This window comes from Anolis carolinensis, unplaced genomic scaffold (genome assembly GCF_035594765.1).
Source record: "Anolis carolinensis isolate JA03-04 unplaced genomic scaffold, rAnoCar3.1.pri scaffold_13, whole genome shotgun sequence".
NCBI lineage: Eukaryota > Metazoa > Chordata > Lepidosauria > Squamata > Dactyloidae > Anolis > Anolis carolinensis.
The window spans coordinates 9121099-9148577 of NW_026943824.1; the positions used below are offsets into that span (position 1 = coordinate 9121099).

Sequence of the window (27479 nt, forward strand, 5' to 3'; positions counted from 1 at the left end):
TCAATATAAAACCTTTCATTCTTAGAACAAACTACAGTGGAAGTAAACAGAGATCATTCTAACTTTCCCCCCACTCCTTCTTGCGCAATTCATTTCTTCTGATTTTCCCACTGATTGTCTTTGGCAGATGGGGCACAAACTCCACCTATTGGACAAGAAGAGACGCGACAGCTAGGAAAAGTCATGATCAACACAACAGTACAAAACATCTGAGAATTGCAATGGGCACAGAAGATCAGTGGTACTGAAAATGGGTAGCTTTTCAGTGTTAAAATCCCCATAACTTTGAGAAGGGGCAATCCAAAGAGAGAAATGGCCAGTGGTGGATATGGATGAACGTAGGTCAATGGATGACAGGATTTAAAAGCAAAGAGATAGCAGGTGACAACAAGACTTCTGAAAGTAAGAACACTACATTTAGGGAGGTTCTTGGCATAAACAGGAAGCCAGCACAGGGATTTATGGGGGAGCAATCATTTGACATGATAATGGCTCACCTTCCTTGGATACTTGTAAGGGGCAGTGACCTTTTTCACATGATCCTGCAGTTCCTTAATCAGTGCTTCTTGATCATGGGAAACATAGTTGGGTGCCAAAACCACAAAGGCTTTCACAACCTTAAAAAATAAAAGTACATTTGGGCAGATTATAAAAAGGTTTGTAAAGGCCTATGTGTGACAGCATTTTGGGTTGCCCAAGCATCAATCCCTTAAACCAGATTATGGAATTCAAGCAAATCACAGAAACTAAGCCACTTTTAAACCTAAGCAGACCAATTTAAGTGGCTTGGAGATTGCTGCCTGTCTATCCCAGCATAAAAAGCTCAACTCGACATAGGCCACGATGTTCTGGGGCCTGCATTTCTTGTAGACGGCATAAGATTTACAATAACAAGAAAAAACATGTACATAAGATACTGTGGATGTTCATCATTTCAAGTTTTCCTTCTTGCTTTAGATGTTTTGCAGAAGTCAAGTGAACTATATGAGGTATCTTTCTATATTTTGGACTGGACTTTTGGTCACTTTCCCTTTGGATGGAGTGGTCTGGAAAAGAAGCCAGGACAGGAAAGGTTCCCTGCCCCTACCAGTTGCAATAGATATAATCTATTATTGCAAGTCCCTCATTTAAATGTATTTAATTCTGCATTTTTAAAAAACAAGTCTTTTTACCTCTCCTCTGATGGGGTCTGGGCTGCTAACAACAGCCGATTCTACTACCGAAGGATGTTCTATCAATGCACTTTCCACTTCAAAGGGCCCAATGCGGTATCTTTGAAACAGAAAAAGAGCTTAGACATACTTTGGCTATTTAGCCGATTCCAAATGTTTAAAAGCACAGAATGAATTATGTTACCCAGCTGAATTGATGACATCATCTGCTCTTCCTACAAACCAGAAGTAGCCATCTTCATCTTTGATTCCTCTGTCCCCAGTGATATAGAAGTCTCCATGGACGGTTGAGGCTGTTCTTTCTGGATCATCCTAGTATATGTAAACAAATCGTGACTCATAAAGTGCATTAGTTTGTGGATACTACTGCATTTGGGATTGTTATGTATTCATCTTTTAATATTAAAGAGACAAGAGTGAGTAGTCACGGAACTATTTATTTATTTATTTCCATCATTTCTATGCCGCCCTTCTCACCCAAAGGGACTGAGGGCGGCTCATAATCTGGCAAAATTCAATGCCGTATACAGTACAAAAAATAAAACATAGGCAATTAAAACAATCAATTTAGCATAATACAATAAATACATTTAAAACAGTACAATAAAAATACTTAAACCATTCGTCCACAAAAACCTTGCACGTAAACTAGCTGCAGTTCAAATGGTAATATCCATTTGATTACCAGTAGGATGATGTTGTTAAAATAGGATGTGGCAGTGGGGGTATCCATCTCTCCTTTGCCAGTTATGGTTTTTAAAAATTAGTTCAAGTGGACAATTTTCAATGTTGGCTTTAACATACCTCTCCTTTGTTTTCAAAAAGAGAAACAAATGGGCATTCACATTGGCTAAATGTGTTTTCGGAGCACCAACTAGTCTCACAAGAATTCTTCAATCTCCAGTTTTTGTTTCTCTTTCAGAGGCCAAAAATTGCGATGGGACAACTGAATTACTGAAACATGTCAAAAGGCAATTGCAATAAACCTTGGCTCCATAATTCTGTTGTTCAAATTTGCATCTATAGTTCGAACAGCGAAACATTTTGGTACTATTCCCAATTTTTTTTGAAAACTGGATTTAATTTGTTCTGAATTGGACAATACACAAATAACTTAACAGTTTCCATTTGCTTCCTTTAATGGGATTTTTTTTTAGTTCTTACCGTGTATTGAGTGAAAAGACAAAATGGCCTTGTAGGTTTTATTCGGATACCAATGTCTCCTTCTTTTCCAGAAGGCAAAATATTACCTTCTTCATTAATTATCTGAAAGAAATCAAACGAAACATACTAAATGGATGCCAAATAGTGGTGTTTTTTATTTTTTCTGGAATTTTGAATTACAAATTTGGGTCAAAGGAAGATCTGAGAGAGATAAATGGTATTAAATTCCAGCATCTTCAAGAATAGCAAAGGCCTCGGGTTCCAATTCTGAAGATTAATTGCTGATACGGTACCTGAGTATCATAGGCTGGAGATGGTTTCCCCATAGACCCTGGTTTAATTTTCATCCCTTTGAAAGTTCCACAAACCAGCACCTATTCCAAGAGGGGAAAAGTAAAGCATGGCAGAAATGCCTATTTGCATACATATATTCAATTTGGTGATGTCTGTTATCAAGAAATTTCAGAATGGGCCAGAGGAAAGTGGTTTACTGAAGCCTCACATGAACCCACAGTTATATATTGATAAGGTGATTAAATGTTTAACTCGAGAATGAGAAATCTTTGACCATTCAGGTACTTTGGACTACGATTTCCATATACCTTTACTATTTGCTGTGGTGGTTGACTCTCCTGGGAGCTAAAGTTCAAAACACCAGTGCAGTAATACGGTATTCCTTGCACCTTACTTAATAGAGATTTGCAAGATTAATAAGAATAGCAACACAATATGTTTAAACTTTATAGTATGGATGTAATGCTATTTTATCTTGCAGTTTTATACAAGAATATAAGAGTTAACTGAAGTTTTCTCAATACAGAAAGAGACCACACTGCCCTTCCGTTTTGCACATGGTTCAGCTTACTGTTTCTGTCTGGCCATAACCTTCGTAAATATCCAGCCCTGTTTCCATTTTCCATTCTTCCATCACTTCGGGGTTCATGGGTTCTCCTGCACTTAGACAGTGTTTAAGACTGTGGAACTTATAACTTTTGACAAAGAGGAGAAAGGGAAAGGATGATTGTTAGCATCTTAAAAATGATACTATCAAACATAAATAAAGATTTAGTTTAGTGTTGATTTAGTTTAAAATTTGTGTGTGCACGAGCGTGTAACAATTTTGAAAATCATGATTTGATATTGTAATTCAATCTGTCAAGAACAGGCAGGCAACAGTACTCTTTACTCCAAAGGTGAAAAGCCTAAGCTCTTCCAGATATAGGTCAGCTCCTATCAGTTGCAGCTAGCATAGTAACAGGCATCATGGAAGAACACTGTAAGGCTCTATTAAAAATGGCTGCTGCTGTCTCTTTGCAAATAAGTTTACACAGGAAGCTCTTATTAACAATGCAAGAGAGAGGTAATCAATAGGAGGGCTTCTTGCCTCTGCTTCTTGTCACTGCATTTGTGTTGGGTCACTAATAGAAGCAGGCTGCCTTTTCATCCCCCCCAACTTTATGCTCCTATTACTATCTGTATATATACATGTTTAGAAAGGTTTGTTTTATTGTATTCAAGAAGCAAAATTGAAGTTACTGATTTCTTTTTTCTATTTATTTTTCTATTTTCTTGCCTCTTTTCTGTTTATTTCTTATTGTTAGAGTTAAATTTTATGGATTTGAAAAAATAATAAAATATTATGGGGGGGAAAAAGAGAAATTGGCCCTCTAGAAAATTTTGAACTGTAGTTCCTTTCTAAGTCTCACATCTTTGATTATTATTCTTAGGGATGCTGGAAATGGTGGGCTGGAAAATAGCTGGAGAGTCTCAGTTGCTCACCTCGGGTTTAGATTATAATCTGAGCCACACACCAGAATAAATAGTCTCAATATGAAAGCATATTAAAACTAGAAGGAAGAAGTCTTTACCTGGTTAACTTGTGTTGTATCAACATTCGATAAGCAGTTGGAGGAGAACACAAAGTTGTTATAGGAAATTTGGTCAATGTCTAGATGGTGATAAAACAAACAAACAAGATTTAACAGAACAACAACAATAACAACTTTATTTATATTCTGCCCTATCTCCCCAAGGGGACTCATGTAATGTCATGTAGAGTGAGGAAGTGAATCTCCCTCTCTTTTTTATAGTCTATAAGATTCAGTAAAAAACAATGAAACGAGGGCAATGGTATTTATATCAATATGCCTGTTAATTTCCTCTGGCTGATAGTTTATTGTGCAGTTTTAACACTTACCTCCAGGACTGGCTTTGGCTCAAAACGAGGCATGCTGTGTATAAACACACACGCTCCTTGAATCCATGGTGCAAAAACACTACTCCAAGCAGATTTTGCCCAGCCTGTGTCTGAAGTATTCCACATAATGTCCAAGGGAGTCAAATCAAGCCAATACCTAAGAAACAGAAAAGAAAGAGTAGATGCAACTCAAGCAGAGGAGACCAAATATTGCTATCCTGTAGTCAGGTCGTGACTCCAAGACCCTACAAGCCATAGAATATATGCAATCTGAAAAATTAATGATGAAGCATCTGATGGGGACATAATGCTGAATTGCAAAAAGATTATGCTGTAAATAAATTAGTTTCAAGGTTGATTTAGGACTGCACGCAGTATCTTCTTATCTCACAATGTTCTGCCAGCATGAATTGATAGGTAAGACAAAAGGCAACTGGAAAAATACATATAAGAACCTATAAACTTAGCCATACTTTCCATTGATACCAAGTCCAATTCCATGGCTGCTATGAGAATGTTCAGTCATTTTTGGGGCACCTGTTGTGCCACTGGTGAAGTAGATTGCCATTGGATCATGACTCTTTGTGACCGCACAGTTGTGTTCACCAGGTGAAAGGCTGAAAGACACACAAGGCAATCAAACATAACCGCCAGACATCCATGGCCTCAAACATAATTTTCAAACATAGTAGCCAATGTTAGTTATTCCAGCTATTATAGGTAGACATTCGTTAATGCAGTTAGTTCTCCTTGGTGCTCTGTTCACAGAACAAAACCAAAACAGAACTCTGAACTCACAGTCCATATAAAAATCCATCCCTAGTTTCTCAAGCTGCATTTCAGTGGTGTAATCAAGAGGAAAAAGATCACTTGTCAATGTTATCATGAAACAGGCAGGACTCGGAAACTATTCTTGCTCTATTGTAAATAATTTGGTGATCTACCAGTAGATGCTAATCTACATTGTATCTATCCCTTGTTCTACAGTATTTTTAGGCTCTGTTCTGGTTCTGACAACACATTTTAGACATTAACCTGCACAAGATCTTAGAAACGCACATCTCTCTCCATCTAAGGAGCAAATCTGGACACTTACTTCAGCAAGTGGTTGAAGTTTAACCATCCTTCTCGAGGTTCCTTTGACACAATAAGCTTGAATTCTAGAGATGGGCATTTGGAAGCAACGGTATCGACAGCAGGGGCCAGAACTTGGTCAGTCACGATACACCTGGCCTTTGACGCCTGCAGACGATGCAGAATGTCTTTTGATGTTAGCTGTGTTGTTCCAGGAATAAGGATGGTTCCTAATGTAATGGTCAAATTAGAAGCTCAGTCATAATGTTACATTCTTTCAAGTGCTGGAGGAGAAATTAGGGTCTTATTTTCATGAGATTACTGGGGACTTTGGGTGTTATGGCACAAAAGATGGATCTTTATCCCCTATGAAGATGGATCCAGATCCCTCACTCCACAATATATGAGTTAACAAATGAATGTTATTACTGCTAACCTGTTCGGATACAAGCCACATTTAAGAGCCACCACTCAGGTATCCGCGGGAGGATCACGATCACCCTGTCATCCTTCTGCAGGCTGCAATGCTCAGAAAGCACTCTGGCTGCTTTCTTGGAAATGTGTGACAACTCCACAAAGCTCCACTTAACTTGGTCTCCTTGTTCGCTGACCCACCACAGAGCTGGGTTTGAAGGCCTCTTCCCTTCCTGAAGAGACAATAGAGTCAATTGTGAAAAAATACTTCCATTTTGATCTTGAGACCACAGGCAAGGCATTCTAGGTATGTGTATGATTCCATAAAGATTGTGAAGAGAACCCTCAGATTAACTTCAGTAGCAGAATGAGGCCCTTTCTATGCTGTCATATAAAATCCAAATTATCTGTTTTGATAATCTGAATTATATGGCAGTGTAGAAGGGAACCTCACTCTGGATCAGCATCACTTTTTCCGCCCTGTTAAGATGTGTGCTTGGATAGAATTTAGAAGACCTTCCACACAGAATATCAACAAGCACATTTGAGGGACTTAAGATGAAACATGAGGAAGCAACAGAAAATCATACCATTTCTGCCTTGGCCCACTTGTCCACTACATCTTTTGCAAAGTTGAAGTATTCTGGCACCTCTGCCTTATACTGTTGCTGGATGGATTCATAATCTAAAAAATTCTGTGCTGCCAGAGCCAGTTGATACTTGCTGAAGCGTCTGATAGAAGCTATGCCAAAAGTGCGCAAAGTCTTTAGAGATGATCTCTTCCACCATGTCGTTAAGGTTAAGGTGATACATGCCATAATGTGTTCTTCCACAATGTCTTAAATTCAATGTATTTGTCATGAACCACCGGTCTAAAATGCATAAGGGAAACCGTTTTAGGAGATAAACCATTAGCCTCATCCACATGTTTGACATTAGTTCCTGCCCTACTTAAAAAGGCATAGTGCAACCAAAATAAAAAAGTCAATCTATAATCCTCGAAATTTATAAGGGGTGGGGTGGGATTTATTTGATCTACAACTGCCTTGTAGGTAGATGGGTCAGTCTGCTCTTGCAAGCAGTATTTTTGAAGACCAAAGCATTGTCTTAGCTGTGTAGCTATCTCGACACTGCTAGATGCAAAAACAGTATTGCTGTACAAGAAGGCTGTTTAGGTTGAAATACAGGTTATACCAGATCTGCCAAGGCATATTTTGTTGAAAATAGCTGGTCCAGGTAAGAAACTGACAAATGATGTCCTCTGCAGCAACCTTTTGGAACATATGTACCTATCACAGTCATATGTGTTTATTTCAACTTGAAATCCAAGCCAAATTAAAATGATCATTGCCACTGTAATAATCCCCCACTTTGAAGAGGGATTTTAAAAAATCAAACCAGGATGCCGTGGATATTTTATTTCAAATTCTGTTTCTGTCTTTCAGTCGTGGTGTTGTTCACTTAATCCTTATCTTTCATTTTAACCTGCCTCACAAAAGTTTTAGGTAAGAATAAAACAGGAAAGTGGATCACTTATATTGCCTGATTGCAGAAGGAAGTGCTAAGCAAAAGTATTGAAGTTAAGGCTGTTGTTTTGCTCTTTAAAACCTTGCAATGTCTGTGTTTTTCATGCTGTTCCTGTATTATTACAACACTCTCTTCTGGAGTTCTTGAGACATGCTGTGTCTCCCTTTCTCTTGCTTTTGTTTTGAGCCATTAAAAAAACAAGTCCAGAACACTATGGAGACAAACAACAGTAGATCAAGACAAATAATGACTCACTGGAAGAGTTGGCAAAGGTTCCTTGGAGCTGCTGGACAATGGACTGGTGCAAATGGAGGCGGTGTGCCTCCCCAACAGAATCTCTCCTCGTCCAGCTCCGGGGGAAGCAAGGCACAGAGCGATAAGGCAGAAAGTCAGACCAAGTCACACCCCTCTAGGCATGAATGTTGCTCTTGGCAAAAAACCTTTCAAACCTCAGGATGATGTGGGCTTTTTGCCATTTCTGCCGCTGGTCCTGGCTGCGAAGAAGAGATGGAACACGGGAAAACTGTTACAGTAGAGTCTCACTTATCCAACATAAATGGGCTGGCAGAATGTTGGATAAGCGAATATGTTGGATAATAAGGAGGGATTAAGCAAAAGCCTATTAAACATCAAATTAGGTTATGGTTTTACAAATTAAGCACCAAAACATCATGTTATACAACAAATTTGACAGAAAAAGTAGTTCAATACACAGTAATGCTGTGTAGTAATTACTGTATTTACGAATTTAGCACCAAAATATCACGATGTATTGAAAACATTGACTACAAAAATGCGTTGGATAATCCAGAACGTTGGATAAGCGAGTGTTGGATAAGTGAGACTCTACTGTACCACCATCTGAAAAGAAACCAGAAAGAGAACAGAATATAGATTAATGGGGAGTGAGGACGGAAAGACATGTCAGGGGGAATATGCCAGGAAAGGAAGTTTGAACAGGAGCATATAACACGTATGTTATATGTGTGCATAGAATCAAAAAGCTGGGTTAAAAAGATAATCTGGGATCGGGTCCTGGAATATACATACGGGCAGCATGGAAGGGGCCTAAAGCTCCCTTTACACCGTCACATAAAATCCAGATTATCTGCTTTGAACTGGGTTATATGGCAGTGTGGACTCTGATAATCCAGTTCAAAGCAGATATTGTGGATATTCTGGGTTATATGGCTGTGCGGATAATCTGCTTTGGAAAAATGGATCAGGTCTGGGCAAACTTTCGCTTAAGCGGCTGAGGGGGGAAAGGAAGGGGCCTGAGGCTGTTAGGAATGGTGGGAGTTGGAGTCCAAAACACCTGGAGGGCCCAAATTGGCCCAGGCCTGATCTAGATTATATAGCAGTGCAGACCCAGCCATAGTAACAAATCCACAAAATAAACCTGCAATTCACTTCAGGCCTCTCAGAATGAACCAAAAGTTAGAAGCCTGGAACTCTACCTGGGTCACTTTCCCATATTTTCTGACTGAAGAAGCATCGAAAAGCTCACATGACATCTTTTGTGAACTTTGGTGAAGTCAGTTATGGCTGTTTAAGGGGTTTGTTGCATTAAGCAGCAAGGCCAGGACAGTTACCTCTAAGTTTTTTTTATCTCTATGGGCGGCGTGAGTGACGTCATGAAGGCGGTGCTGTTGAGCCGCCAGGGACTTCTCTGCGCCTGCGCGAAGGGGCCTGGCTCCTCTCGCTCGCCATGGCCGCGGTGGAGGCCTCTCGTAAGCGCCGCTCCAAGGCGCCTTTCTTCCCGGCGACCAAGCGGGCCCGGCCGGGCGGCTCTGGGCAGCTGGAGCCCGGCATGCGGGGCATCCTCATCACTTGCAACATGAACGAGCGCAAGTGCGTGGCCGAGGCCTACAGCCTGCTGGGCGAGTACGGCGAGCAGCTCTACGGGCCCGAGCAGGTAGGAGGGCGGTCGCTATGGGAACCGGGCCTCGCCCGCAGGGCAGCATGGGAAAGCCCCTGGGCGGCCTCACCAATGTTATGACTCCCATCCGCATGGCCTAGAATCCTCGCATTCCTGGAAACACTAGGCTTTTGGGTTGCTGTGAGTTTTCCGGGCTGTATGGCCACGTTCCAGAAGCATACTCTCCTGAGGTTTCGCTCATATCTATGGCAGGCATCCTCAGAGGTTGTGAGGTCTGTTGGAAAGTAGGCAAGTAGGGCTTATATATTTGTGGAATGTTCTGGGTGGGAGAAGGAGTTCTTGTCTGAGGCAAGTGTGAATGTTGCACTTGGCCACCTTGATTAGCATTGAATGGCCTTGCAACTTCAAAGCCTGGCTGCTTCCTGCCTGGGGGATGAATCCTTTGTTGGGAGGTGTTAGCTGGCCCTGATTGTTTTCCTAATAGATAAACACAGATGTCTGTTCTAAACAATGTAAAGAGATATGCAAAACTCAATGGTGGTTCAAAAACATATGTTATAAACACAGTATGTATATTAGAGCAACATATATATCCAACATTCACAAAAATGATGCCCTGGTCAATGTTGTAATACGCAGAAGTATCTAGAATCATAGAATAATAGAGTTGGAAGAGACCTCATGGGCCATCCAGTCCAACCCCCTGCCAAGAAGCAGGAAATCGCATTCAAAGCACCCCTGACAGATGGCCATCCAGCCTCTGCTTAAAAGCCTCCAAAGAAGGAGCCTCCACCACAGTCCAGGGCAGAGAGTTCCACTGCTGAACAGCTCTCACAGTGAGGAAGTTCTTCCTGATGTTCAGGAAGAACTTCCTCACTAAATATTGTCAATCAAACATAATTATATAAGAAACTGCAAACCTAGAGGCTTAAAAACGGACTAGAGTCAAACCGACTCAAAGTCTCTGCAGAATTCGAAAGATTCCTCAGGATTCCAAAAACATATGTTGTCAACACAGTATGTATATTAGAGCATCATATGCATTTAACATTCCCAAAACAATATAGGATGATATAAGTCTCTGCGGTCCTAGAGGAATTTACTATAAATTCATTGGCTTAAACCTGGAATAGAGTCAAACGACTCAATCTTTGCAGTACTAGAAAAATTCTTCAGGACTCCACAGGTTTTGAATCAAATAGTTTAGATAATCAAACTATGAGATGAAGATCACAGTATTTTAGATCCTGTGTTGGTGGTGTCGAGGATATAAGATATCTCCAGGAATTGGAGTATAACAGAAGTAAAGCAGAATTACTGTGTATTACAACATTGACCAGGGCATTATTTTTGTAATTGTTGAATATATATGTTGCTGTAATATACATACAGTAGAGTCTCACTTATCCAACACTCGCTTATCCAACGTTCTGGATTATCCAACGCATTTTTGTAGTCAATGTTTTCAATATATCGTGATATTTTGGTGCTAAATTCATAAATACAGTAATTACTACATAGCATTACTGCGTATTGAACTACTTTTTCTGCCAAATTTGTTGTCTAACATGATGTTTTGGTGCTTCATTTGTAAAATCATAACTTAATTTGATGTTTAATAGGCTTTTCCTTAATCCCTCCTTATTATCCAACATATTCGCTTATCCAACATTCTGCCGGCCCGTTTACGTTGGATAAGTGAGACTCTACTGTACTGTGTTTATAACATATGTTTTTGAACCATCATTGTGTCCTGATTGTTTCCTGCCTGGAATTCCCCTGTTTTTCTTCAAGGGCATCTATGAATTGTTAATAGCTGTAAGCATAATTTTCCCATTCATTCGGTAAGATTGATTGCACAACTTTAAGGGACTACTTCTTTGTCCCTTGTATCATACTTTTGTTGTTGTTGTTGTTTCTGTTTCAGTTGCAAGAAAGAGACTGCCAATAGCTTATTGAATGCCATGTCTTTTAGGAGCTTATAAGTAAAACCAATGAATGTATGTGTGAAGTTCACAGATCAAGAAGAAAGCAGAGTGTCAGGAAACGAAGAGGAGGAGGAGGAGGAAGCTGACGAAGACGATGATGCTGAAGCTGCTTTGAAAAAGGAGGTTGATCAGATCCGTACTTCAACAGAGCAGAAGAGGCGGCGGTTCCAGTCCGTGGAGAGTGGTGCCAATAATGTGGTTTTTATTAGAACACTGGGTGTAGGTATGAGCACATGAAATGGGATGATTCAAAGTCTAAGGTATAACTATAAACATATTCAGCTACTTCAGACAAATCCATATTTTTGGGGTTTACCATAAATCAAGCAGATATTAGCTACTGTTACACTGTCACTGGTCAGAGATGATGGAACCTGTAGGCTGACAGCCATCACTATAAACCAGAGGTCCTCAAACTTTTTAAGCCGAGGGCCGGTCCACAATCCTTCAGACTGTTGAGGGGCTGGATTATCATTTTTTAAAAAATACAAACAAATTCTGATGCACACTGCACATGTCTTATTTGTAGTGCAAAAACAACAACAACAACAATGAAAGAACAATACAATATTTAAAAATAAAAATAATTTTAGCCAACGTACATTTAGCAGGATTTCAATGGGAAGTGTGCTTCTGCTTCTGGCCAATGAGATAGTCAAGTTAATTAGGGTTGTTGTTGTTGTTGTTGTTGTGTGCCTTCAAGTCATTTCAGACTTTGGGGGAGCCTAAGTCTAAAATGTATTATTTATTTATTTATTTATTTACTGCATTTATTTACTACATTTGTATCACACCCTTCTCACCCCAAAGGGGACTCAGAGTGGCTTACAAATTATATGTACATACAATATATTATATTATTAGCATAGCACAATATTAGCATTATATATTACTTTATTGAACTATACCACTATACTATAATATTATTAGTAATATTATATGTAATATAGAATATATAATTAATATTATTATATGGTATTATTATTAGTGTTATATTGTATTACATTATAATATTATTATCAATATTATAGCTATACAATATATTATATTATAAAACTGAGGGCGGGGGCCAGGTAAATGACCTCGGAGGGCCGCATCCGGCCCCCGGGCCTTAGTTTGGGGACCCCTGCTATAAACTGTCAAGTATATATGTCTCTGTTTTTATATTTTGTTCCAGAGGTTGCAAATTCATGCATATTGACACTGGCTTTGGGGTACTTAGGATTTTAAAAGTTATCACTGTTTTCCCAGTAAGGCAGGCGCTATGTATAAAATTAATAAAAAAATACAAATAACATCAAATAAAAATTACACAACAATTTTTAACCAATACCACCACCACTTTGCCACAGCAACGCGTGGCCAGGCACAGCTAGTCTTTATATATAACTGCATGGTGAAGACATAATTATTTTTCTGCCAGCTTTCTAAATTCATGTTATCTTATCACTTTGTGATAATTAGACATTGTTTATTAATCTATGTTTTGTTTTATATTTGAAATATTTATATTCAAGGTTTTTGCAAATTCTTGTTGAGTGCTAGATTGTGAAAGGCTGGCTAGAGTTTCCTGCACCCCACTAGAAATGCCATTTCTTTGTCCCAAGGAAGGCCTTGTGGGAAATGACTCTCCCAATCCTTTTTCCTTGCAGAACCTGAAAAGCTGGTGCACCACATCCTGAAGGACATGCATGCCACCAAAAAGAAGAAAACCAGAGTCATCCTACGCATGCTGCCTGTTTCGGGCACCTGTAAAGCCTTTGTCGATGACATGAAACAGTACTCAGAGACCTTTTTTGAGCCTTGGTTTAAAAGTCCCCAGAAAGGCACTTTTCAAATTGTTTATAAGGCTCGAAACAACAGCCACCTCAGCAGAGAAAAAGTGATCACTGAACTGGCAGGTGGGTGTGCTCTTGGTTTATAGTGCAATTCAGGGAATAAGAATTTAGGCTGGGACCTAAATTTGAGAATATAAGGAAGTGGCAGCAAGAGATGGAATCTTTTGATCCTCCAGATGTTTTGACACGTGGCTCCTATTATTTATTTATTTATTTATTTATTTATTTATTTCAAATATTTCTATCCCGCCCTTCTCACCCGGAGGGTAGCTGGGGCTTCTTGGAGCTTAGGCCCAATGCAAATAGAGGGCGAAACTCCCCTTTCAAGGTTGTTGAAATGACTTTCTATCTCCCTTCTCTCCACCCCTTCTTTTTGTGGCCTTGCAGGAGTGGTGGGCCATCTCAATCCAGAGAACAAAGTCGATCTGAATAACCCCGAATTCACTATCGTCGTGGAGATCATCAAAAACATCTGTTGTTTGAGTGTGGTGAAGGACTATGTGCTTTTCAGGAAGTACAACCTCCAGGAGGTGGTGAAAAGTGGCAAAACGGATTGTCAGGGAGATGCGTCAAAAGCATCACCAGAAGGCAATTCGAAAGGAGACAAAGCAGTGGTGGAGAACGTGGGAAGTCAAGACCAGCCTGAAGATAAGTTTGAGGAAAAAGCCAATGACAACCATGAGGATTAGGACTATTAATGAGTTGCTGGATAGAGACTATGGAGGATGATTCATTTTTATTTTGGTAGTTTGGCATTTTTAAAATGAAAAAACAGCTCTGGTTTTGGTGTTAAAATCAATGGTTCCCCAAATATTCTTGAACTTGGAACGGACAGGTTGGGAGCTGCTGGTCAAAGCCAAATTGGGGTGTGACCGTCAGGACCATTCCTAGATACAAGAATATCCTTTTCCTCTTGTGCACCCTCTATATTTGCTTCCTAGCCCAAGGGAACTATACCTTGCTGTGCCGTTCAAATTGTGTGAGCAGTGGTTCCCGCAGAGCATAATTGTGTGGCTTGTTTCCAAAAGGTACCAAACCCGTCTGAACAGATTTTACAGGAATCAGAAAAAAATGTGCTGAGGATATTCGTTCTTTTGCTATAAAATGCAGTTTCCTGAATACTGTACTGAAGTGATTTGATACATTTTTATAGTTTTGATCTGTACATAATATTCTACTCCTAGCCAACAGTATGCTGCCATCTATAATGCGTTCTTCAATTTGTTTGAATTTGGTAACTTTTGGAAACAAATTCCAGTTAATTTCTAACCAGGACTGAAAGCCATGGTTTGAAATCGGTTTCCAGTTCTATGGGAAAGCAGCTGAAGCTTATAGAGGTGGTTCAAAATATAACTCCAGCATCCAGATCCTAACTTATCCATGAGAGCTGAACCCAGCTGTAGATGCATTTTAGCAAAAGTTAGTCAAATTTTGATCCCCTGGTTGTGTAGATACTGGAGTGTGTTTGATTACAGTGAGACTTTTGCTGGATCCTCCCTATATGATGAACAAAACCATATGCTACTGTTAATGTTGATATCTGGGTGTACATCAACAGCTGTTCCATAGTTGCTAAGACTCTGTGGCAGCCTTTGTTGCCTCACTTGGTAGCAGTTGATGTCACTGTAGAAACCAGATGGAATACACTTTTGGATTCTGGGGCTTTGATACTTGACCCAATGATCCAGCATAAGTCTTACCAGTTTGGGCCAACCTAGCATCGGAATAGCAACCGATCTAAACTTCACCTTTCTAAGCTGTTGCAAATTCAGAGACTCAGAACAAGGATCTCATAAACCTGATCCTAAATGAAAAAGCAATTTAAAATGTGTATATGTGGAACAGGTGTTTTCCTGAATGTTTTATTTAAAATTTGCATAAAGTTTTATATTAAAAGTCTTCTTGAGAACAATACTTTGTGTGGTATTTTGGATTTTATAGCAGCTATGCAAAATTAACAATTAACAGATCAGATTGCAATGCCTTTCCCTGTAATTTTGTGAGGTGGTTCTTGATTACCTTTCAGTACTAAACTGCAATATATTTGGCACCCAGTTTAAGAAAGGATTCCTCATTATCTGAAATATGTCACAGATAAGAAAAAATAAATTGGAGACTGTTCACATGAAAACTAGTCATCTGGAGCCACTGAATTGTATTAGCTTTGGGCAGTGATTTCCTGGCCCAGCTTGTTTCTTGACATTCCTATCAGATGCAGGGGCATTGTTTTAGTGTATTATTATACTACCCAAACGAAGGGGAGGGGTTAAAAGCTGTTTAATGCATTGTTGCATTCCCCCTCACCCCTTTGTAGTGAATAAGGATTGAATAACTTCACAGAAAAACAATCTGTTCTACGTTAATGAGTTACAATGACATCTAATAAAAAACCATTTTTGATGTCAGCGAAAGCTGAAAAAATGGGAAAGGCTTAGCAGGCTTTGATTCTACTGATGAATGTAATGTACTTAAAGAGAAGACATGACTTCATATGTTTTTGCTGCTATAGATAAGTACTGTAGAATTTTATGTTATAATTGGGTTCTCATCATTGCACCTCAAAATATACTGAAATATACTGAGTTTGAAAAGCTAAAGAAAAGGGTAATAAAAAAGATCAGAGCTGGAACAACTCTCCTATCAGTAAAGATTACAATGTATGGGACTGTTTAGCATAGAGAAGGCAGTGAAGGGCAACCAGAAACTACACTTATCCAGCATCTGCCAGTCCACATGGGCACCAGTTAACGGGACGTCTGCTGTATCCGATATATGAATGGCAATGATTGTTGAGTGAATTAATGTTCCGAAAGTATGTCAGTGCCACTAGAATTCAATAACCACACTAACATTCGCAGCAACAAGCAATTCATTGCCGTCTACTCTTTTGAGATCGTTGGGTCAAAAAACAAACTCTTGTTTGCTTCTATCAGTGGGACCTCTCCCATTCTTTATTTCTCAATTCTTTTCTTCGGACTTTTCCAGAAATGGTCTTGGGCAGGTCTTGAACAAACTCTATCTGGATTGAAAACAGTTAAGGGCGGGGGAGAGAATGAGTACATCAGCATTTATTGAATGTTGTATTAAAAGATAGCCTGGGCTTGATCACAGGTTGGCAGCCTGTGATCTAGAACCACATATATGGTCCTGCCCTACATCTCTTTCTACATCTCTGAACCATTTCTGGACATATTTGAACCATGTGTAAATCCCTTCGGCATGGCTAAGCAGGACCAACATCTTGTCAAGTGACCGTTTTACCTTTTCCAGCCACATCTGGCTCCTTATGAAATACTTTCTGAATGATGCATCTCAAGGTAAATTGAGACATTTTTCTATTAAGTCTTACAGGAAAGCAGGAATCCTAACAACATACCATTCTAGATAAGCACTGAAGTGTTCTAGATGTTAAAGTCAACCCTTAGCCCAATGCATAGCTATTCTGAGGACTGTACTTGCCTTTCTGGGATACTTGTATGGAGCGGTTGTTCCCTTGACATGATCTTGGAGTTCAAGAATTAATTTGTCTTTATCATGCGACTCATAGGCAGGGGACAGAATGATGAAGGCTTTCACCACCTTTAACAAGATCCAATGAAAGCAGAATGAGTGGAGCAATAATGGTACAACAACCAGAATTGGCATGGCCAATTCTTTAATACTGCAATGTAGATGCACCCCAAGAAGTTAATGCCTTGTATTCCCACTGAATGTAGCTGTGAGGGACTAAGAGATGGGCCTCTCTTGAAGGTCTTGAGACATGGGAAGGCTCCTAGTTGTGTCCTAAATGTCTTACCTCCCCTCTGATGAGATCTGGGCTGCTGACCACGGCTGCTTCCACCACTGCTGGGTGCCCCAGCAAAGCATTTTCCACTTCAAATGGCCCAATGCGATACCTACTCAGGAGGGAGAACTTCGTTTCAGTTCCTTGTTTATAAGATTCACAAAAGGTTAGCACTTTCAGGATGGAAATAATTTGAAATGTGAAGATCTGAGATGCAGGAGGAAGTAAAATGAATAGTTTTGTATGTCCAGGAACAGGGCTCTGAGTGCATCACTCTTCAAAGTCTGTGCAGAAATGTCACTTCCACAGAAAGCTTGAAGCTGGTTGACCTCAGTATGTACCTTGGAGCTATCGGGCCCATAAGAGGCTGCTGAATTCAGACAAATCAGGAACTGATGAAAGAGGTTCCTCAGGGGTTATAAGGAACCCTGAAGCAGGTAGTGGATTATGGATGAGATTCTACATCACAGTGTGTGTTTTGTAATTTGATGAATCTGTGGCTATATAGCCGAAATGTAACAGAACCTGGTGAGTGAATTGTGAAGATGCACATCAGGGGTCCTCAAACTTTTAAAGTAGAGGGTCCCTGAGACCGTTGAGGGGCCGAATTATCATTTGAAAAAGAAATAGGAACAAATTCCTATGCACACTGTACATGTCTTATTTGTAGTGCAAAAAACCCCCAACAACATTTATTTATTTATTTATTTGCTACATTTATACCCTGCCCTCTCTCACCCCGAAGGGGACTCAAGAGTGGCTTACAAGTTGTATGTACATACAATATATTATATTAATGGCATAGCACAATATTAGCATTATATATATTACTATTTTGTACTATACCACTATACCGTAATATTAGTAATATTACATTTAATATATAATGTATAATTAATATGTTGCATTATTATTACTATGATATTGTATAATAATAATAATAATAATAATAATAATAATAATAATAATAATAAACTTTATTTATACCCTGCCACCATCTCCCCAATGGGGACTCGGGGCGGCTTACATGGGGCCATGCCCAGAACAATACAATATAACAGAATATAAAAAGAACAACAAATAATAACAGTAATTAGTATCAATATTATATGTATACGCAATATATTCTATTATTACCATACCACAATATTAGTAAATGAAAGAACAATACAATATTTAAAAATAAAAACCATTTTAACCAACATACAGTAAACCTATCAGGATTTCAATGGGAAGTGTGGGCTGGCTTCTGGCCAATGAGATAATCAAGTTAAGTAGAATTGTTGTTTTATTTTTATATACTGTGTTTTATTTTTATTTTTATTGTATATTGTTCAATGTATTTATGCTGTTGTTTTTGTAAATTGTGCTAGTCTGGCCTTGCCCCATGTGAGCTGCTCTGAGTCCCCGTGGGAAGATGGTGGCGAGGTATAAATAAATTTTTTTATTATTATTATTGTTGTTGTTGTTGTTATTATTATTATTATTATTATTATTATTATTATTATTATGACACAGAAAACAAGATAGATATGCTGGATTTTGTATCACAAAATCACAAGTCGAACACTTCCCAAGTGTCTAGGACTGTGTGATGTATTTTTGGATGATGCGCACAGATCCCAGTTGGGTGACTTTTTGCAGTTGGCAGATCGTGATTTTGTCAATATCTATTGTTTCCAAATGCCAGCTGAGATCTTTTGGCATGGCACCCAGTGTGCCCATCACCACCGGGACCACCTGCACTGGTTTCTGCCAGAGTCTTTGAAGTTCAATATTATTATTGTTGTTGTTGTTTTTGTTGTGTGCCTTCAGTTCATTTCAGACTTTGGGTGAGCCTAAGTCTAAAACTGAGAGCAGGGGCCAGGTAAATGACTTTGGAGGGCTGTATCCGGCCCCTGGGCCTTAGTTTGGGGACCCCTAATGCACATCAAGCATGAGCATCACACCTGATGAGCACTGGCACTCCTGTTACACTCTGGCACTTCCCAGCTTGAGTTTTGAGTGTGCCGTGGTGTGCCCTAGCAGTCACCAGCACCATGGCGCACCCATTGGTCTATTGGGTACAGTTGCACTATAATGTCATGGCATCCCTTGGTGAATTCCTGCACTCTTAAGTTAACTTATGAAAATGTCAAGTCGGTTGAAATTTCAACCATCATCACTCTCCCTGCTGAATGCAGTCTAGGTTCTCTGACTCTGCAAGGCCCGGTTGCACTACATGATTGATCAAGGGTTGTTTAAAGCGGCAAGGAAATGAGCGTACCCAGCAGATAAGATGACGTCATCAGCTCTTGCAACAAAGTGGATGTAGCCATCTTCAGCCATGACCCCTCTGTCCCCAGTAATGTAGAAATCTCCGCGTTCGGTGGAAGCAGTTTTCAGGGGATCATCCTAAAAACAGTGAAACAGCCTCCGCTCAAGCCAGCCCATCCTAGCATGAGCCTCGCTTGAGTCCTCAGTGTCTTGCAGGTATGAATAGCCCATCCACCCCAGATGGAACAGCCCAGACAAAGCATTTGACATCAGACTCAAACTGAATGTCTTCCTCCTTACCACATAACCAAGGAAGAGACCCAGAGGCCTTTTGGGCTTGATTCGAATGCCAATGTCTCCTTCTTCTCCTAGAGGCAAGGGGTTGCTGTGTTTGTCTATTATCTAGGAGAAGGAAAACCAAATTCAAGCAGTCATCTATCTCTGGCCCTCGGCAAGTCTGGGAGGAAAACTGGCCCCAGATCCAAGACGGCTGCCCAGTCTCTGCTCCAAGCGCACCTACCTGCACATCATAGGGTGGGTGGGCCTTTCCTAGGAATCCGGGTTTAACCTTCATATCTCTTGTGGTGGCACACACCAAGGTCTGTCAGAACATCACAGAAACAAATGCAAACACAAGCTGGTTTCAGGTGTTCAGATAGACAAAAGGAAGTACTTTACATAACTGCACATAGTCTATGGCTGATAGTCAAACTCAAGACTGAAGTAATACCATCTATGGATGTTCTCTATGGATACAACCTCACGGGTGACAAACTCATTGGAATTCCTGTCTTTACCAAGAGCAGATATTTAGTAATATTAATGATTCTTCATCATTCATTCAACCCCAAACCATTCCAAAATACTTTGTATTACAACAGGGACAGTTCATAGTTGCTGTCCTCCCCATAAAATGCCCTCTTGATGAAAAAACAACCTAGATATAATTCCCAAAAGCATGTTTTTAAATGTTGAAGGGTGTGTGATCCCCTTGCAACCTCGTTAAAATTACCGTATATACTTGAGTATAAGCCGACCCGAATATAAGCCGAGGCACCTAATTTTACCACAAAAAAACTGGGAAAACATTGACTCAATTATAAGCTGAGAGTGGTAAATTTCAGAAATAAAATAGATACATTAGAGTCTTGCTTATCCAACATAAACAGGCTGGCAGAACGTTGGATAAGCGAATATGTTGGATAATAAGGAGATATGAAGGAAAAGCCTATTAAACATCAAATTAGGTTATGATTTTACAAATTAAGCACCAAAACATCATGTTACACAACAAATTTGACAGAAAAAGTAGTTCAATACTCAATAATGCTATGTAGTAATTACTGTATTTACGAATTTAGCACAAAAATATCACGATGTATTGAAAACATTGACGACAAAAATGAGATGGATAATCCAGAATGTTGGATAAGCGAGTGTTGGATATGTGAGACTCTACTGTACCAATAAAATTACATTAATTGAGGCATCAGTAGGTTAAATGTTTTTGAATATTTACATAAAGCTCTAATTTAAGATAAGATTGTCCAACTCTGATTAAATCATTCTTCTCATCTTCTTCAATGTAAATGTGCTTATGTATCCTTTTAAGAATAATAGAGTAAAATAATACATGTAATAATATTAATAATAAAAGTTAAAGGTTTCCCCTGATGTTAAGTCCATAGAGTAAAATAATACATATAATAATAAATAGAGTAAAATAATAAATGTAATAATAATAATAATAATAATAATAATAATAATAATAACAGAGTAAAATAATAAATGTATTATTAATAATAAAAATACAGTAAATTAAATGTAATAGTAGCAACAATAATAGAGAAAAATAATAAATGTAATACAGTAGAGTTTCGCTTATCCAACGTAAACGGGCTGGCAGAATGTTGGATAAGCAAATATGTTGGATAATAAGGAGAGATTAAGGAAAAACCTATTAAACATTAAATTAGGTTATGATTTTATAAATTAAGCACCAAAACATCATGTAATACAACAAATTTGACAGAAAAAGTAGTTCAATACACAGTAATGCTATGTAGTAATTACTGTATTACAAATTTAGCACCAAAATATCATGATGTATTGAAAACATTGACTACAAAAATGCGTTGGATAATCCAGAACGTTGGATAAGCGAGTGTTGGATAAGTGAGACGCTACTGTAATACCAATAATAATAGAGAAAAATAATAAATGTTCCATATATTCTCGAGTATAAGCTGACCCAAATATAAGACAACCAGGACCCTCACCCGAGTATAAGCCGAGGGGGGCTTTTTCAGTCTTAAAAAAAGGGCTGAAAAACTAGGCTTATACTCGAGTATATACAGTATATTATTAAAATTTTAAGGGGTTTCATTTCAGTTTCAAGCTAGCACTTTGCCCAATCTAGTTTTGCATGAATTACTTGGGGTTGTGTTGCATTTTGCTGATTGATTGACAGATTGCCTCTAAGAATGACTAACTCAAACTTTATCAAACTGGTCATTGGCCATAATAAAGTGAACCTGAACTTGACTGACTCAAACTTCTCTGGGTATAACTAATTAAAATATAAACACAACAAAATAAGATGAGAAAAGATCTGTGACTGAGCAGGAACATACAGTCTCGGTCTGGCCATAGCCTTCGTAGATCTCCATTCCCGTCTGAGCTTTCCATTGGGCCGACACTTCGGGGGGCAGGGGTTCCCCGCCACTCAAGCAAGACACCAGACTCTTGAACTTGTATCTGGACAAAGGCATGGAAAGCTATTCATCTTCCTGGAGAAGACCTTTGACTTCACACCGTATGCCATTTGCAACCCAGAGTCCCCATTCTTACTTCCAAAATTGGCAAAGGCCTGGCCCAGAGCTTGGAGAAATGATCGTAGGGAACTACAACTCTGAAAATGATCGGAGAACTCTGGAAACTATAGTCTGAGAAGTAACTTTTCAAAATTCTGCCCTGATGTTTGGCTGATGCAACATAACTTCAGCACCACCCATAAACATGACGGGAGGTTTAACCAATGAAATCAGATCTCTATGTCTGGCTTGCTGAGAGTTTTCTGGGCTGTATGGCCATGTTCCAGAAGCATTCTCTCCTGACGTTTCACCCACATCTATGGCAGGCATCCTCAGAGGTTGTGAGGTCTGTTGGAAACAACACTCAGAAGACAGGGGAATTCCAGACAGGAAAAAATCAGAGCTAACACCTCCAAGCAAAGGATTCCCCCAGGTAGGAAGCAGCCAGGCCTTGAAGCTGCAAGGTAATTCAATGCTAATCAAGGTGGCCAATTACAACGTTCACACTTGCCTCAAGCAGACCAGAGTTCTTTCTCCCACCATGGACATTATTTCACAGATATATAAAACCCAGTTGCCTAGTTTCCAACAGACCTCACAACCTCTGAGGATGCCTGCCATAGATGTGGACCAAACATCAGGAGAGAATGCTTCTGGAACATGGCTATACAGCCTGGGAAACTCACAGCAACCCAGTGATTCTGGCCATGAAAAGTTTCTACAACACAAAGTTATTATTGCTAATGTTCAAGTCAGAGCCGGCCCTAGGTATTTTTCAAGTGTAGGCGAACAGAATTTTGCCCCCCCCCCCCCCAATCACTGAAAAATAAAATCGTTGGAGAAGCGAAAATGTTGGATAATAAGGAGGGATTAAGGAAAAGCATATTAAACATCAAATTACATTAAGATTTTACAAATTAAGCACCAAAACATCATGTTTTACAAGAAATCAACAGAAAAAGCAGTCTCGACTGCGCCCCCGTATGTTTTGCGCCCGAAGCAACCGCTTAATTCGCCTCATTGTTGGACCGGCTCTGGTTCAAGTGTCCATACCTCCTGACATCATGCTGCAACAGCATGCGGAAAATTGTCGGTGTGCCACAGAAAGTTGTCACTGGATACTTGGAGAGACACTAAGGAGGTAAGAGAGAACACACGCTTAATCGTCACTTGGTTAGTTAATCGAATATCGCAGGCTTTGCATGTGATGTGTAAAGACAGGGCATAGATGAAAGAAATAATAATTGCCAACAAAAGAATATTTTTCTTACATTTAGAACCACCAGTGAGTCGAACTGGGCTTTGCCATGCGCAAACACGCAAGCTCCTTCAATCCAGGTAGCATACAAACTGCTAAACTGAAACTTGACCCAGCCTGTGTCGGACACACCCCACATCACGCTTGAGGGATTCAGATTCATCCAAGTCCTGTTTAAAAAGTTAGCAAACACAGATGTAGTTTGTTGTTGATATTTGCCATCGAGTTGGTTCTGGGTTGCCTTAGGATCACCCGAAGTCCGAAGAGACTTGAAGGCACCCAACAACAACAAACTGTTGGAGTTCAACCCCACAAGTTTGCAGTCCTCAATTAGTAGTTAGTTCGCTTAGAATAGGCTGAGGGTGAAATGGCAGACAAAGGTTTGAGGAAATGAGACAAAGAGAGTTCCGGTGGCTGTAGAAAAAATGACGTTTATTCTCAGTGGCCAGTGAGAATATAGACCCTCCTGTCTCCAGGAAAAAAGGGTCCAAGACAAAGGAACACAGATCCTTATATAGTATTTCGGTCTGCCTCCATCTACGTGACATAGGCATTATCCATCACCAATTAGTGTCAAAAAAAGTCTTACTGGGCACTTAACTAAAAAGCTATCTTTGCATTTTCCTAAAATATAGACTACTTCAAGACCTCTGACCCTCCATTAGCCTTATCTCTGGAATTCTCATCTCATCCATTAGGGCTCCCCCTCGTCCTCCATTAATTAAGGAATTTCCTCCCTACCTTAGCTTGTCAGAGAGAGTAATTAGTATTCCCCCTGGCGCCAGGTCTTATCTTGACTTCCCAAAAAGCCTTAATTTGTCTCTTGTCCATTAGCTTATCTACTCTTGTTGACACTTAACATATGTCCCTGGCACTCAGAGTAACTTTGGTCTTGCTTTTGCTGAGCAGAGTGTATTTTTGGGCTATAGGCACACAATCTGCTGGTGATTACATATTTTCCTATTTGTATTTCTTAACATGATTACATTCAATATATATTTTCCAATACAAGTATTATATTTTCCCAATACACCTTCATCAAGGGTATCCTTCCCTCCCTGTCTTCTGAATGACAGTTGGAATGGATCTATTTCTTCTCTCCTCTCTGCTTCTGCTCTCATTCTGATTGGTTGTGTAGAATGGATGCTTTTCTGCTGCAGTGTGTATTGAGACCTCTCTCGTCTTGTGTGTCAGGAGAGATGTGTGCTTAGAGATTTTCCCTCTCTTTTGGACCCTAGGGAGATGGAGTTAGAGTAGCTCAGACCCAGTTATTTACTATTGAGAAATGTAGATATTGTTTTTGTAAATAAACCTTAAAGATTGAACTCTGCATGTCTAAATTCTTGACAGCCACATGGCACTTCATGCTCTGCTTGCTGTGAGCTGAATGCATAAGTAACCTTTTTTTGTATTTTTGCATGTCCTGCTGTATTTTGGGAGTTTTTCCCCCAACACAAAAATCCTAACACAAATGATAGTCTGGACCCTCAACAGTGTTTTAAAAGTTTGAGGACCCCTGTTCTATAGAATTGTAAATTTGGGCCATCTAGCCCATCCCCTTTCTGCCATGCAAGAACATATAATCAAAGCACTCCCAACAGAAGAGTGGCTAGCTTTTGCTTAAAAGGCTCCAAGGAAGGTTGCTCCAGAGGGAAGGCTATGGAATGGTTATGTTTATTGGCCCCAAAGATTGAAAAAGAGACAGACATACCTTCCAATATTTCTCATCCCAATCCCCAGATTAGCGCAGGACTGTTTCACCATTTTGGGATAGCCTGTTGTGCCGCTCGTAAAAAAGATGCTCACTGGGTCTTGACTCTTGGTTTGAACAGGCTGATGTTTATCAGATGCAGCTCTTTGAAACAGAGAGCAGGCAAATTAGGACGAGCTACAATACAGAGTTTAGAAAATTTTCAAAAGTGATTGGTTCTCTTTAGAGACAGAAAATCCTAATTATTTTTACCCAAGAAAATGCCTCTTTAAGAAATTTGAGGTGTTCTACTATGATTCTATGGTTGATTTTTGATGGAAGTGGACCATAGAATTGTACTTTCTCTAGAAATCTCTAAGTCATTGAGCATGACTGGAAGAAATTGACCATAGTGCCACACTGGAGGACCTAGAGATTCTTAAATAGAACGTTTTAATCAAATCTGTGAATAAACAAATAAGCAAATTATTGGAAATAACTGCACCCACCTCCCCTGAGGTGTGGATCAGACATCCACCTCCCCTGAGGTGCAAAGCAGACAGGCAAATACATCCACCTCCATTGAGGTGGTAAACACACACTGAATACAAAATGGAGTCCTGAGTCTGAACATGCTTAGTACAATCACATGTCTATAACCTCTCCTATACCAAAGAGGTACACTCACACTAGCAAATCAACATATACAGTAAAGTCTCACTTATCCAACACTTGCTTATCCAACGTTCTGGATTATCCAATGCATTTTTGTAGTCAATGTTTTCAATACATCATGATATTTTGGTGCTAAATTCGTAAATACAATAATTACTACATAGCATTACTGCGTATTGAACTACTTTTTCTGTCAAATTTGTTGTAAAACATGATGTTTTAGTGCTTAATTTGTAAAATCATAACCTAATTTGATGTTTAATAGGCTTTTTCTTAATGCCTCCTTATTATCCAACATATTCGCTTATCCAAAATTCTGCCGGCCCGTTTATGTTGGATAAGTGAGACTCTACTGTACATATAAAAAAGGTTAGCAAATATATACCAGCAGCAATTTATTACGGTCTATGACCAGAATAAGCAAATATATACATTAACAAATAAATTGTGAAAGGCTTGGAGGTTGCTATCTCCTCCAGTCATGCACGCAGCACGTCAAAACTACAAATGTGGTGGGATAACTGTTCTGACTGTGAGAACCCAATCCCATCTCCTGCCGCCATTCATCTTGAGATGGTTTTCCTCATGAAGCAGGGAAGGGGATACTCACTCCACAAGGTCATGGAAGTCCAGCCATCCTTCCCTCCTCCTGCCTTTGGAGACCAAGACCCGGTTCTTCAGTGCGTGGCATTCAGATGCAACAGAGTCTACTAATGGGGCCAAGGCATCATTTGTGATGATGCACTTGGCCTTAGAAGCTTGGAGCCTGTATAGGAGGTCTTTCGATGTCAGCTGGGTCGTTCCTGGAATAGAGACAATGCCTAGGAAGGAAAAGAACAAGCAAAGAGGATGGGAAGGAGAGAAGAACATGTCTAAGCAACAAGATGGGAAGGTAATACATTGTTGTCTTTCATTGCCTTTATTGGTTTTAATGCATAGTCCAGTTGTACTGACCTGTCCCGCATGCAGCCCACGGAGATCATCCACCACTCTGGGACCCTTGGGAGGACCAGGAGGAGCCCGTCCCCTTTGTCCAGGCGGCATCCCTCTGAGAGCGCACTGGCCGCTTTCCTGGAGTGGAAGCCCAGCTCCTCGAAGCCCCAGCGCACCTCCTCGCCCTGGTCATCCACCCACCAGAGAGCCGGGTTGGAAGGCCTTCTCCCATCCTGTCAGAAACAACATATTATATTAATTGATCTCTGTGTTTTGAAAGTTTCTGTCTGTAACTAACTATTTTGGGGTGTGGCAACATTTTGATGGATCTATATCCCATATGTAATGTAGCAGGAAAAAATAAAAGCCTGAATCCTATTAGTCGAGTAGACCCATAGAATCATTGAAGTTATGTGCTGGCATACCATTCAGCAGCTGATTCAATGGGTCTGCTTTAGCTGAGACTAATCAACAGGGTTCAAAGCAAGTTCACTTTATTAAGATGCAAGAAGTAATGTTTTCTAGTTACAGTAGAGTCTCACTTATCCAAGCTAAATGGGCTGGCAGAACCTTGGATAAGTGAATATCTCGGATAATGACGGATTAAGGAAAAGCCAAGGAGCCCCGGTGGCGAAGTGTGTTAAAGCACTGAGCTGCTGAACTTGCAGGTTCAAATCCCAGGAGCGGAATGAGCGCCCGCTGTTAGCTCCAGCTTCTGCCAACCTAGCAGTTTGAAAACATGCCAATGTGAGTAGATCAATAGGTACCGCTCCGGCGGGAAGGTAACGATTCTCCATGCAGTCATGCCAGCGGCCAC

General features: G+C 39.9%; 3 protein-coding genes across 4 annotated transcripts in view; 1 reads left to right on the top strand and 2 right to left on the bottom strand.

Annotated features, from left to right (window-relative positions):
* LOC100562048 (acyl-coenzyme A synthetase ACSM3, mitochondrial) lies at positions 1-26604 on the bottom strand. The gene is made up of 26 exons (XM_062964571.1): positions 26340-26604; positions 25076-25219; positions 23378-23534; positions 23160-23239; positions 21927-22050; positions 19814-19894; positions 19594-19695; positions 19304-19431; positions 17050-17149; positions 16713-16832; positions 16193-16272; positions 9224-9346; positions 7804-7898; positions 6612-6859; positions 6044-6254; positions 5630-5837; positions 5007-5150; positions 4534-4690; positions 4205-4284; positions 3202-3325; positions 2630-2710; positions 2337-2438; positions 1357-1484; positions 1173-1272; positions 498-617; positions 1-145 (listed from the first exon to the last, which is right to left on the bottom strand). The coding sequence occupies exons 1-26, from the start codon at positions 26597-26599 to the stop codon at positions 59-61; spliced, it is 3384 nt and encodes a 1127-aa protein (XP_062820641.1). The 5' UTR covers positions 26600-26604; the 3' UTR covers positions 1-58.
* On the top strand, positions 9203-15167 carry thumpd1 (THUMP domain containing 1). The gene is made up of 4 exons (XM_003226702.4): positions 9203-9463; positions 11440-11638; positions 13068-13316; positions 13641-15167. Exons 1-4 carry the CDS (start codon positions 9257-9259, stop codon positions 13940-13942), a joined length of 957 nt encoding a protein of 318 aa, XP_003226750.2. The 5' UTR covers positions 9203-9256; the 3' UTR covers positions 13943-15167.
* LOC100563359 (acyl-coenzyme A synthetase ACSM3, mitochondrial) overlaps positions 26587-27479 on the bottom strand; it is a 3629-nt gene continuing 2736 nt past the window's right edge. For both annotated transcript variants that reach the window (XM_008119614.3, XM_062964263.1), the window contains exon 3: positions 26587-26895. In XM_008119614.3, coding sequence (XP_008117821.2) covers positions 26602-26895 — 294 coding nt within the window. In that variant the 3' untranslated portion in view covers positions 26587-26601. The remainder of the gene's footprint in view (positions 26896-27479) is intronic.